This window comes from Alligator mississippiensis, chromosome 10 (genome assembly GCF_030867095.1).
Source record: "Alligator mississippiensis isolate rAllMis1 chromosome 10, rAllMis1, whole genome shotgun sequence".
NCBI lineage: Eukaryota > Metazoa > Chordata > Crocodylia > Alligatoridae > Alligator > Alligator mississippiensis.
This window is the reverse complement of record NC_081833.1, coordinates 43545410-43557842: the sequence shown is the minus strand read 5'-3', so window position 1 is coordinate 43557842 and position 12433 is coordinate 43545410. Positions and strand designations below refer to the sequence as shown.

General features: G+C 46.7%; 1 protein-coding gene across 7 annotated transcripts in view; it reads left to right on the top strand.

Annotated features, from left to right (window-relative positions):
- The window catches only part of NECAB2 (N-terminal EF-hand calcium binding protein 2), a 441556-nt gene that overhangs the window by 94997 nt on the left and 334126 nt on the right, over positions 1-12433 (top strand). For 6 of the 7 annotated variants that reach the window (XR_009455239.1, XM_059713747.1, XM_059713748.1 and 3 more), the window contains one exon: positions 5770-5878. The exons of the other annotated variant lie outside the window; for it this stretch is intronic. Coding sequence is in view for 5 of the 6 variants with exons in the window: in XM_059713747.1 (XP_059569730.1) it covers positions 5770-5878 (109 nt within the window). In the remaining variant the exon portion in view is untranslated. The remainder of the gene's footprint in view (positions 1-5769; positions 5879-12433) is intronic. 7 annotated transcript variants of the gene reach the window in all.

Below are 12433 nucleotides of genomic sequence, written 5' to 3'. Positions count from 1 at the left end.
TCTGTATGCCCATTTGTGTTGTTCCTCTACACCCTCTCTTGATCATTGTAGTTCTTCTCCATATATGAGCACTTTGTCAGGATGTTGTCTGTACATTACTCCAAAAGAAAGACCACATAGGCCAGTTCAGTACCAAAAGCTTAATCAAGTTTATTTACCTGCACATCACTAATTCACTAACATGCCTGTACCACCTCTACCACATTAACCTAATTCTCAGACTTTCTGCTTTCACCAGGTATGTTCTAGACTCTGGCACCAGCCTTATTGATTAATCTTAACAGTCATTGCTAACAACTTACCAATCAATTTGAACACTCTTCTGTTTCTCCCGTGAGCACCTTAGCGGTATGAGATCTACAAATGGTGCAGAGCAAGCAGATCTTCAACAGATGCATCCCTAAATAAGAATTATGTTAGGCAATAATAGAAATGCCATTACAGCAATGGGTGTTCTAAGCCATCACTTATTTTCTTCTCCTAAACCTATTCATGCGGTCAAGCAGGCAGCAATTTTAATAATTCAGTGGATGTGACACTGAGTTTTAAGTGATGTGAACTACCACAGCAAAATTGCTACCTACCCCAGTGTTCCTAGCCACATGGCTCAGAAACTTGGAAAAGGATAGGAAGAAAACATTATGTTTCTGTGATGACAAGCACAAAAAACTAAATAGGGAATTCAATATTTAATTTTAGCCTGTCTCGATAAAACTGAAGAAAATATACCTCACATCCTAATATTTATTTTATAAGTAAAAAGAAAAAAAGGTATCTTTTGCCAAATCCATTTACTTAGCCCGAGGTGTCAAACTCACGGGCCAGATAAACATTGCTGGGCAAGTCTGAGGGCTGGATTGGGGCCAATGCCCTATGCAGCACCTGACGCACCAAATCCAACCCAGGACTTACTCTAGGGCTTGTGCTGCATGTGGTGTGTGGGCTAGACCTAGTGCTGCACACAGGACAGGAGGTCTGGGGCATGGGCTGGATGTGGTGCCAGTGCTGGACCAGCTCTGCAAGCTGGCTGTGGGTCCAGTTTGGATCAAGGCCAAGGCTGCCCTTGCCCACTGGAGCCAGCAAGCAGGGCTGGTCTGATAAGGCATCATGTGCAGGCTGTGCTCAACCCCCTGGTGTTGTGTGCAGCTCCAAATCTAACTTGCATGTTTCATGTGAAGTGAACTCCAGGGCTGGCATGTACTGCACCTGGCATGTGGGCTGGACTGACTATGTGCACTGCATGTTGTATGGGGGGTCAGCACGGTGCACACACTGCATGCACTGCCCTGCCAGATCCACCCTGTGTTCTGGCTCTGGCACAGCCCAATCTAGACCAGCTCTGGATCCAGGGTGCAGAGCTGGTCTTGTGTTGGTGCCATGTGTAGCACATGCCCTGTAACATGCCCTGTGCTGCATGCAGCATGTCTCCTGTGTGGCACATGGGATCAGTCCAGAAACCTACAGGCTGGATTGTATGACTCCATGAGCTGGCACTGGCCCATGGGAGTTATGTTTGACATACCTGGTTTAACCCATGAAAACTGGGTTATAGCTTTGGGGATCTAGAGCTATATTTAACGATCAACAGCCAGAGAACATATGTGTGTGCATGCATGCATGTATATGCAGCAAGTCAGCTAACTTTTGTCCTTCTGCATCATTTCTTGAAAGAGAAGCAGCGTGGTTTTGAATTGATTTTATTAAATAATAAATTAAATGTTCTCCTACTGCAATCTAAAAAACATTTCCAGTCTATGAATCTTTTCTTCCATGGACAGGAGGGTAAAGCTTTTATATAGTACATAAATTGGAAGAACTACACCACGCGGGGCACTGTTGTACCACAGTGCTAAAAGTAGTTGCTTTCTTACAAGAGTGTAAGTTGTAGCCATGTTGGTCTAAGGACATAGGCAGACAAGGTTCTTTGGATGAAACTGATATCTTTTATTAGACCAACTAAATAGTTGGAGAACAATTTTTAATCAAGCTTTCGGGTTCAAAAACCCTTCGTCAGGCTAAGGACGTTTCAGCAGTTGGTGTGTGCTCTTCCTACATGGAATGAAAAGTAAAGAAGCCAGAGGCTGGGGTGGTATGCATACAAGACAGGCAGTCAGTGAAAATGTAGATTGAGGAGTTAATGGGTGAGAGACAGGCTGGGTGTGGGGGAGAGAATGGGGATGAATAGTGGAGAAGTACCTGGGAAGTCAGCTATAATGTCATAAATCCAATGTCTATATTTAGTCCATCATTTTTAGTATCCAGGAGGCTGATGAAGTGGAGTTCATAGGCTCGTCTGTGGGAAGTGTTCTGTAAGTTTCTTTTGAGGATCAGGACTGAGAGATAGGAGAGAGTGTGGTTTCCTTGTGAGAAATGTGCCCCCACAGGTAGTTGGGTATTCCTGGGTCTTTGATAGATTTCCGGTGTGTGTTCATTCTGGTGCACAGTTGTTGTTTGGTCTCACCTACATATTTTCCATTCAGGGCATTTGGTGCATTGGATGAGGTATATTACATTTCTGGAGGTGCAGCTGTAAGATCCAGGAATGCTGATGGCTCTGTTGTGGGGTGTAGTGATTGTGGGGGTGGTGGAGATGTGTTGGCAGGTTTTGCATTTCTTGTCATGGCATGGTCTGGATACATTTGGTGTGTTCTGGGTCTGAGGAAGTTTGCTTCTGCTGATGAGGTTGGCGAGGTTTGGTGCTTGTTCAGTCAATCCTAAAACCGCTCATCACCCACAGAGCAAGTTTTGTCCAAGACACTACAGACTTTCTATGGAAACTTAAAAACACAGACCACCTTGCCAGCAACACCCTCCTAAGCACCATGGACATTACCAGCCTATATATATCAGCATCCCACACCAGGATGGCATCCAAGCCTGCCTTACATATCTACAGGAACAAGATTACAACTCAGAATCCAGACCCAAAGATATCACTGACTTTATACACTTCATCCTCACACACAACAATTTCACTTGTAATAACCAACACTTCCTCCAGATGATGGGAACAGCTATGGGCACCAAAATGGCCCCACAGTATGCCAACCTTTTTATAAGCCACCTGGAAGAAGACTTCCTCAAGAACTGCACCATCAAACCCTTGCTATACTGAAGATATATTGATGATGTCTTCATCATTTGTACTGAAAACCTGCAATCTCTGATTGAGTTCCATCAGAAATTCAGCAATCACCATCCCTCCATCCAACTTTCTCTAGAATACTCCAGCACCAACATCTCCTTTTTAGACACGATGATCAGTATCCAGAATGAAAAATTACAACCCACGTTATACAAGAAACCCACAGACCAACATACATATCTGCACAGAACCAGCAATCATCCTAAACACACCAAAAAAGCTGTGATATACAGCCAAGCCTTCAGATACCATTGAATTTGTACTGAAGAGAACACCCGGGATTGCCACCTCACCAATCTTAAAAAGGCTTTCACCCAACAAGGACACTCCTTCAGAGAGATAGACTGCACGTTTGAAAGAGCCACCTGGATACCACATGAAGAACTGCTGCAGTACAGAAGAAACCCCCCCACAAATCGCACACCGCTGGTTATGACATAACACCCCTCCCTCAAACCCGTACAGAAAATCCTTAAACAATTGCAACCCATACTAGAAAGATACCCTATTCTTAAAGAGATCTTCCCAGAGCCACCCATCCTATCTTTCAAACAAGCACCGAACCTCACCAACCACATCAGCAGAAGCAAACTTCCTCAGACCCAGAACATACCAAATGGATCCAGACCGTGCCATGACAAGAAATGCAAAACCTGCCAACACATCTCCACCACCCCTACAATCACTACACCCCACAACAGAGCCATCAGCATTCCTAGATCTTACAGCACTGAACAAAGAAGTTAAGTAGAATACAAGTTCCCCTGAAGCTAAAGTGTATTTTGACCTGCTTCAGTGCTTTCCCCAGCTCCCACCTCTCTGGTTACCTGCTAGAGGTAGAAAGAAACCTTTTAAATTATGTGCATTAAAAAGGCCCATTAAAAGCCTTTTTAATGCACATAGCGAAGGAAATTCCCAATTTAACAACTAGGCTTGTGTCTTTGTTATATCAAGGATCTCTATACAACTTTTCTCCCCTTACATGACAACACATATGAGTTTTCAGTCTCTTTTTCTCTCTCAGCCTTTCAAACCGGTAGTGTGATTTATAATTTGAGCCCAAAACTTTATAGTAGGGCTGAAGGAAGGTGCAGTATTTGGGATCAATACAGTAGATTATTGATTATTTTATGTTTGATACTTGATACATTTTTCAGTCAATTAACAAGGCTGGCAAATGCTCAACCTCTTTTGTCACGTGTAACCTGGAACATCTCAGTCCAGAGGGCTCATAACTTGATTGTGGCCAGATTTTCAAAAGTAGCTATTGATTCTTTAGTCTTTGGTTTGAGAAACTGGCCTTAATTTCCACATGTGCTAACTTCCTGCAGCTCCCATTCAGTGCAGCTGGGATTAAGGATTTCATTAGTACTTATGAAAGTCAGACTCAAGGGAGTCAAGCTAGTGCTCAAACTCTCTGGCCAAGTTCAAAATTTTTGTCTTTAATTGCTGTAGGTTACCAACTGAGTGTCCAATGTAAGGGAAGACTTCAAGCTCTCTATTGTAATTTCTTCACTAACTTGTAGATTTGGAACAGATATCCAGTAAATCATATCTCATATGGCCCAACAGATGGGTATAGTGTCATCCAGTTCTTTTAAAAGCATAGGCACAACACTAAGGTGACGCTAAGTTCCTGTGTGTTTAAACAGTTGGCATTTCAAGTGAAATATATGCGATTACATTTGGTGGCTGTAATTTTGCTTTTATGCTCTTAGCTATAAGATGCAGTGGCCACATCTACATGAGATGCTGACTGAGCAGTAGCTCATTACTACTGTGCAGTACTGTCACATGGCATAAAGAATGACATGATGGTACTGCGCAGCAGTAATGAGCTACTGCACATCCAGCATCACCTAAAAGCTGTTTGGCAGTGCTATTGCGCAGTAACTCTGGTTACTGTGCAGTCATCTAGGATTTGTGTATACAAGTACTAAATGACTGTGCATTAACAGCTGTGCAGTCAGTGTCTTGAGTAGATGTTAATGTACAATGTTAATTAGACCCTTGGGCTTTCCTAGGCACTGTATAGACTCTAGTGAGTGTCCTGCATTAAGTGTAGAACAGAGAAAAGGGCTTCTGAGCTTCTTTGGTGAGACTGAATTTTGGAAGGAACCTCTTTTCCTTAATCCACATGCACGCAGGGAATTAAAGCCTAATCATTTTTTCCTACACAGCAATATTCCTCTCTGGAGGGTCAAATCTCTTCATCTTTCTTAGGTCAGCTGTTACATAGCACAATTTGATGCTTAGTCCCAGATTCTGCAACTTGGATGGGCCCTCTGCCCTGATACACAGCTCTGCTGATTTCTTTATAGGGGTTCTTTCAGGCTCTGAAATACATCTGTGCCGTGTGTATGAAGCATAGTATATTTAAGTCCTAGATAAAAATAGGGACTGAGACTTACAAATGCAAGTGCAACTCTGTGCACATCTGTACATTTGAAAATATGACCCCAAGTTAGTTTCAGTATTTTGCCAACCCTTCTTCATTAATTTGGATAACTCCATAAAACATGTGCATACTTTATAATACTAATTGTGACTCAGTTGGGGAAGACGATCCTTTCTTTGGTTCATTCATCTTTGAGTTTTAACATCTGATGTCTTATTATTTACAGATGATGGGAAGCTGTCTTTGGAAGAGTTCCAGGCTTTTTTTTCTGACGGGACTCTGAATGAAGAAGAACTTGAAAAGCTCTTTCATACAATTGACTCGGACAACACCAGGTGAGTGTACCAGTCCCTGTCTGTTTCCTCCTGTTGATTTGGATTTTAGGAATCCTGGTGTGTAGATTTTGAGGCTGCACTGCTTATGAGATCTAAGAGCATGCTAAGCATGCCATGATGGTGTTCATTTATCCATCAATCTGGACTCCATTTCTGTTTGGTTTGACCTCTCATCATGTGGGCTCGTTGTATACCTGGTATAGTTTCATCATACTTTTTATATATTATGGCCTGACTTCAAAAGTCTCCACCTACAAATATGTCTGTCTTATTGGAAGGCAGAATGCATGGTCTTGAGTGAGGAGTCTTTTCACAAGTGAAAAGCCTTGGGAAGAATCGTGTTAAGCTTAAATCCTGTTTTACATCAAAGTGGAGACCTCATGGACCACCTGAGCTCAGATAATCCTGACCTTTTACATTTTGTTGGCCATAAAAATAGAAATGTAAGCCTGCTGCACCCCCGTGAGCCTAGGGACCCCAGCAGTGACCCCAGGACCCCCAACGAGCCCCAGCCTGCCCGTGGGTAAGCAGGGGCCCATGGAGGGAGGGACCTAGCCAGCTGGGAGTGGTTAAGTGGGCCAAGAAGGATCACGCCCACCCCCCCCAGCTCCTCCTTGGCCCAGCCCCACAGGGAGCTGTGCGACCCCCGTGCAGGCACATGTGCCAGGTTAGGGTGGAGTTACCCATCTGTTCCTTCCCTTGGTGGAGGGGAGGGACCCTCCTTAGCCCCCACAAAATAGCGAGGCACCGGCCGGCCCTTCTGCGCATGTGTGCAATTTAAAAAGGGCCCAGCAACGGCATAAGCCTCATTAGTGTCCTGGCTCCAGTGCGAGATGCGTGGGTGTAAGCCCGCTGCGCCCCCATGAGCCTACGGACCCCAGCAGTAACCCCAGGACCCCCGACGAACTCCAGCCTGCCCGCGGGTAAGCAGGGACCCATGGAGGGAAGGACCTAGCCAGCTGAGAGTGGGCTAAGTGGGCCGAGGAGGGTCACGTCCGCCCCCCCGCTCCTACTTTGCCCAGCCCCCCAGGGAGCCATGTGACCAGAGCCTCACGAACAGGCCGTGCAAACAGGCACACTCCTAGGCCCGGTGCAGAAGTTTGCGCAAGAGGACGAGCGGAAGGGCCTGAGGCCCTGCCTGTGAGCCCCCCAGGGTAGACAGTCCCAGCCGTAGTTAGCCCACCAGTGGCATGACATGGATGGGCACATGCCGCACCCCTTGGGTCCCCTCGGGGTCTGTGCCCCCCCCCCGGCACCTCAGAGACTGCCACCCAGATGGAGCCCATGGTTCCAAGCTCCACAGAGACAGAACCCCTGGCCTCCCGGCTGTGGGGGCTGCCTGACACTTTTTCAGGCTCTGGGGCCCGGGAGCATAGCCATCTCCACTTGTGGGGTCTGTTCCCTACTGGGGTCTCTGGCTCACCAGTTGGAGGAGCTCCAGGCCGCAGTCCAGAGACTGCGTGCCATCAGGGACTGCGAGCAGGAGATAGACTCCTACTGCCAGGCCGTTCTCCCCCAGGAGGTGGAGGGTAGACCATAGTCTCCCTCCAGGACAAGGGAGGACTTGGGGACCTCCCTTACTGTCCAGCCCAGGGATTTGACCAAGACGGTCAAGGGCCCCAAGGCCCACCGCACCAAGGCCCCTGCCCCACTGGAGCTTTGCAACAGGTACGAACCTCTTGCAGCCCCAGCACAGCCTGATGAGTTTCCAGCTCCCGCAGGCAACACAGACAATACAGTAGCTACTGCCCCCGCTGTCCCCAAGACCAAACGCAAAGTGCTGGTTGTGGGAGACTCCATCCTGAGGGGGACTGAGGGGGTAATCTGCCGCCCCGACCCCTTAGCCCAGGAAGTTTGCTGCTTCCCAGGAGCCAGAATCCGAGACATTGCAGAGAAGATCCCTAAACTCCTCCAGCCCACTGACCGCTACCCTCTTCATCCATGTGGGCACCAATGACATGACTCAGAGTGCTTCCAGCTGGGTCATTAGGCGCTACAGGGATTTGGGTCTGCAGGGCATGCAGGTGGTGTTTTCTTTGATCCTCCCAGTCTCAGGCTATGGGCTGAGGAGGGAGGGGAGGATCCAGGTATTCAACCAAAGACTGCGGCGCTGGTGTCATTGGGAAGGCTTTGCCTTCCATGACCATAGTCCGCTCTTTGGAGAGAGAGGCAGCGAGCTGCTGGGAAGGGACAGCCTCCACCTCTCTCTGCTAAGGAGGAGGCTCTTCTCAGCCAGACTGGCTGACCTGCTCCACCGGGCTTTAAACAAAGCCCATCGGGGGATGGGGAGACTACTGCCACTGCTGGCCTGCTGAGCAACCCTTGCAAAGCCAGCAGGCCAAGGCACTTAAGGGATCCCACTCAGCCCCAGCCCTGGAACAAAATATAGGCAAGGCAAGGGCCCCTAAGGGGACACTTGCATGCCTATACACAAATGCCAGGAGCTTGGGGAATGAACAGGAGGACCTTGTTCTCCTGCTAAATGCAAATAACTATGATGTCATAGGGATAATGGAGACCTGGTGGGACTCTGCCCATGACTGGACCACAGGTATAGATGGCTATACCCTGTACAGGAGGGATTGAGTGGAGAAAAGGGGCGGGGGTGTAGCTCTCTATGTCAAGGAAAGCTACGCGTCCCTGCAAGCCGACATGGGCATCCACAGTGGATGACTTGAGACCCTCTGGGTTAAAATCCATGAGGAACATGGCACAGGGGATACTATGGTGGGAGTCTACTACAGACCCCCTACCCAGGGTCAAGACCTTGACCAGGAGTTCACCAGCGAATTGGCTGAGGCTGCATGCTCCCCATGTATGGTTGTTATGGGAGACTTTAACTGCCCAGACATCTTGTGGGAGGAGCGCTCAGCCAAATCTGAGCAGTTGCAAAGCTTTCTCTCACGCGTGGATGACCTCTACCTGACTCAATAAATCTACCGGCTCGACCTCATACTGGCAACCGGGGATGACCTAATCAGTGACCTAACAATCGAAGGGAAGCTGTGTTACAGTGACCATGAGCTGATCACCTTCACCATCTGCCATAAAGCTGGCAAGTCAGTCAGTAATACAGAAGTCCTCGACTTCAGGAAAGCTGACTTTGACAAGCTAAGGAGGCTTGTCAGAGAGGCCCTAAAGGGCCACAACCCAAAGGGCAGGGGAGTTCAGAACAGGCCGTTGCTCCTCAAGGGAGCAATCCTGGATGCACAAGCAAAGTCCATCCCATCTTGGAGGAAAGGCAGCAAAAGGGCATAGCAGCCCCCATGGCTCTCCAGGGAACTGGTGGACCTCCTGCATCTTAAAAGGAAGACCTACAAAGGATGGAGCACGGGAACCACCACCAAGGTGGAATACTCTGCTCTGGTCTGGACCTGCAGAGAGCAAACCAGGAAATCCAAGGCTGCAATGGAACTCCAGCTAACTACAAGTATCAAGGACAATAAAAAGTCGTTTTTTAGATATGTGGGGAGCCAGAGGAAAAGCAAGGGCAACATTGGACCCCTGCTAAACCAGATGGGGCAACTGACAACCGATGTCAGGAAAAAGCAAACTTGCTAAATGGGTACTTTGTATCAGTTTTTCACCAGTCCCATGGGATGCCCCTGCACACTGTGGGTCAGGGAGGCCCAGGTGAGGAAGATTCCTTGCCCTCCATCGACGCTGACCTCATGGAGGAACACCTTGACAGGCTGGATACCTTCAAGTAAGCTGGCCCTGACAGGTTACACCCAAGGGTACTCAAGGAGATGGCAGGCATCATAGCTCAGGCCCTGGCAGAGATCTTTGAGAGCTCTTGGTGCTCTGGTGAAGTGCCCGAGGATTGGAAGATGGACAAAGTGGTGCCTATATTCAAGAAAGGGAGGAAAGTAGATCTGGCAAACTACAGGCTCATCAGCCTGACCTCTATCCTGGGGAAGGTCTTGGAAAAGATTATCAAAGAGGCCATCTTTAACAGACTAGCTGAAAGCAATATCCTGAGGGATACCCAGCATGGGTTTGTTGTGGGTAGGTCTTGCTTGACCAATCTCATTTCCTTTTATGACCAGGTGACCTATCACCTGGACAAGGGGAAAGAGATTGACGTTATATATCTTGACTTTAAAAAAGTCTTCGATCTGGTATCCCATGATCACCTCTGGGCTAAACCAGCTAACTGTGGCCTTGACCTCACCACGATCCGCTGGCTGGGGAATTGTCTCTGTGGTAGGGCCCAGGGGGTGGTGGTTGATGGAAGCTAATTGTCTTGGTGTGCAATCAGCAGTGGGGTTCCTCAAGGCTCTGTCCTAGGGCCTATACTATTTAACATCTTCATCAATGATGTGGACACTGGTGTCAGAAGTGGACTGGCCAGGTTTGCTGATGACACCAAACTCTGGGGTAAAGCATCCACATCTGAGGACAGGAGGGTGATCCAGGCAGATCTTGACAGGTTCATGAAATGGGTGGATGAGAACCTGATGGTGTTCAACACTGAAAAATGCAAGGTTCTCCACCTTGGGAGGAAAAACCTGCAGCATGCTTATAGGCTCAACAGTGCTACGCTGGTTAGCACTACAGATGAAAGGGACTTGGGGGTCATGATTGACCACAAGATGAACATGAGCCTTCAGTATGATGTTGCAGCTAGTAAAGCAAGCAAAACGCTGGCTTGCATCCATAGATGCTTCTCATGCAAATCCCGGGACGTCATTCTCCTGTTGTACTCGGCCTTGGTAAGGCCTCAGCTGGAGTACTGCGTCCAGTTTTGGGCTCCACAATTCAAAAAGGATGTGGAGAAGCTTGAGAGAGTGCAGAGGAGAACTACGCACATGATCAGAGGTCAGGAAAACAGACCTTATGATGAGAGGCTGAGAGCCATGGGACTCTTCAGCCTGGAAAAGCGCAGGCTCAGGGGTGATCTGGTGGCCACCTATAAGTTTATATGAGGTGCTCATCAGGATCTGGGGGAAAATCTGTTCACCAGAGTACCCCAAGTGATGTCAAAATCAAATGGTCACAAACTCTGCCGTGACCAATTCAGGCTGGACATAAGAAAGAACTTCCTTACTGTCCGAGCCTCCAAGGTTTAGAATAGACTACCGCCGGAGGCGGTTCAAGCACCCACTTTGAACACCTTCAAGACATGTTTGGGTGCTTATCTTGCTGGGATCCTATGATCCCTGCTGACTTCCTGCCCCTGGGGCCAGGGGCTGGACTCGATGATCCGCCGGGGTCCCTTCCAGCCCAAATTTCTATGAAATCTATGAAATCTATGAAAGTCAGAAGGCAGCTTTTCTTAGGCACATGTGTACTGTACTATGCTGTCAATTAAGGTCACATGCTTTTTGCTTCTAATGTATTCTTTCCAGAATATGTAGCTTCACAAATTTGACTGTCTTTGCTATCAATGTATTAACATTCTCCAACTGCATTTTCCTTTGGTGGGTTTTGAAGTGTTTATGAACTACCCAATACATGTGGCAGAGGCATCGTTCAGGATTAATAGAAAACACATGAACGCTGAACTCCCTGGCACTGGCTTTTTTGGTGTACTTTTTCCAGTAAGTGGCACCACAACAGAACCTAGAAGACCAAGAATTTCTCCCAGGAGTTTTGTTTCTCCCTTCTAAGAAGAGCCAGTCTTCACAAGGCTGATCTCTTCTTTCCAAAGATATAAAAAGAAACCCTCATTCCTTTAGGATTAACAAACCTGTGTAAATTAGCTAATGAAAAAGGAATCCTTTTTTAAGTAAAAAGTCTCATGGTAATACTGTAAGAATAATAGTCCAGTTCATTAATGCTGAAAGAGATTTAGCTTCTGGAAGCTTGCACATACAATATATTAATTTTTCAAACCCTGTAGGAGAGGGAGAATACTTAACTCTTAGGTATCAGGATTCAGGTTTTTCTTATGTGAAATATGTGGTTTGACATGAATCGCTTTAAGTAAATTTGAGTGGGATCACTTTTTACTTTTCAAACAAAAGGTATTAAGCAGTGTTAGGCTGTTTGTTGATCGTATGCAGTAGCAAATGCAGAAAATGTGTTATAAAACACTAATTTGCATAGCATTTTATTTTGTGTGTTTAACTGAGATCCTGATCATAGCCTTGTCAGAGTTGTGCAAGTGTTATAACTAGCTTTGGGTTCAAAGGTCTTGTTATGTCTTTTGCTTTCCTTACCCACTCTTGATATTAAACAGCGATAAATTGTTAAACATTTGCTCCTAAATAGAGTATGTGAAATAAGCAGCTGTGATATTCTGTAACTATTTTGTCTACTTTTGAAGAAAAATTTAGTATGGACAGTGGCAGTGCTTGAATTGTCCTGGTGTTTAAATTAAGTGTATCAGATTCCTACCTCATTGACTTAATGATTTAACATGAAAAGAGCTCTAACATCTTCAGGAATATATATAGTTTTGCTGAAACCAGGATCTAGCCTTAATATAGTCATTGGCATCCTTGAGGACCAGACACTTTCATGAGGCCAGATGGATTTAGCATCTGGTGTTCTCTTCTGAAAGAATTTTTTTTATCTAGTCACAGTTCCAAGTTAAATCTTAGCATACAT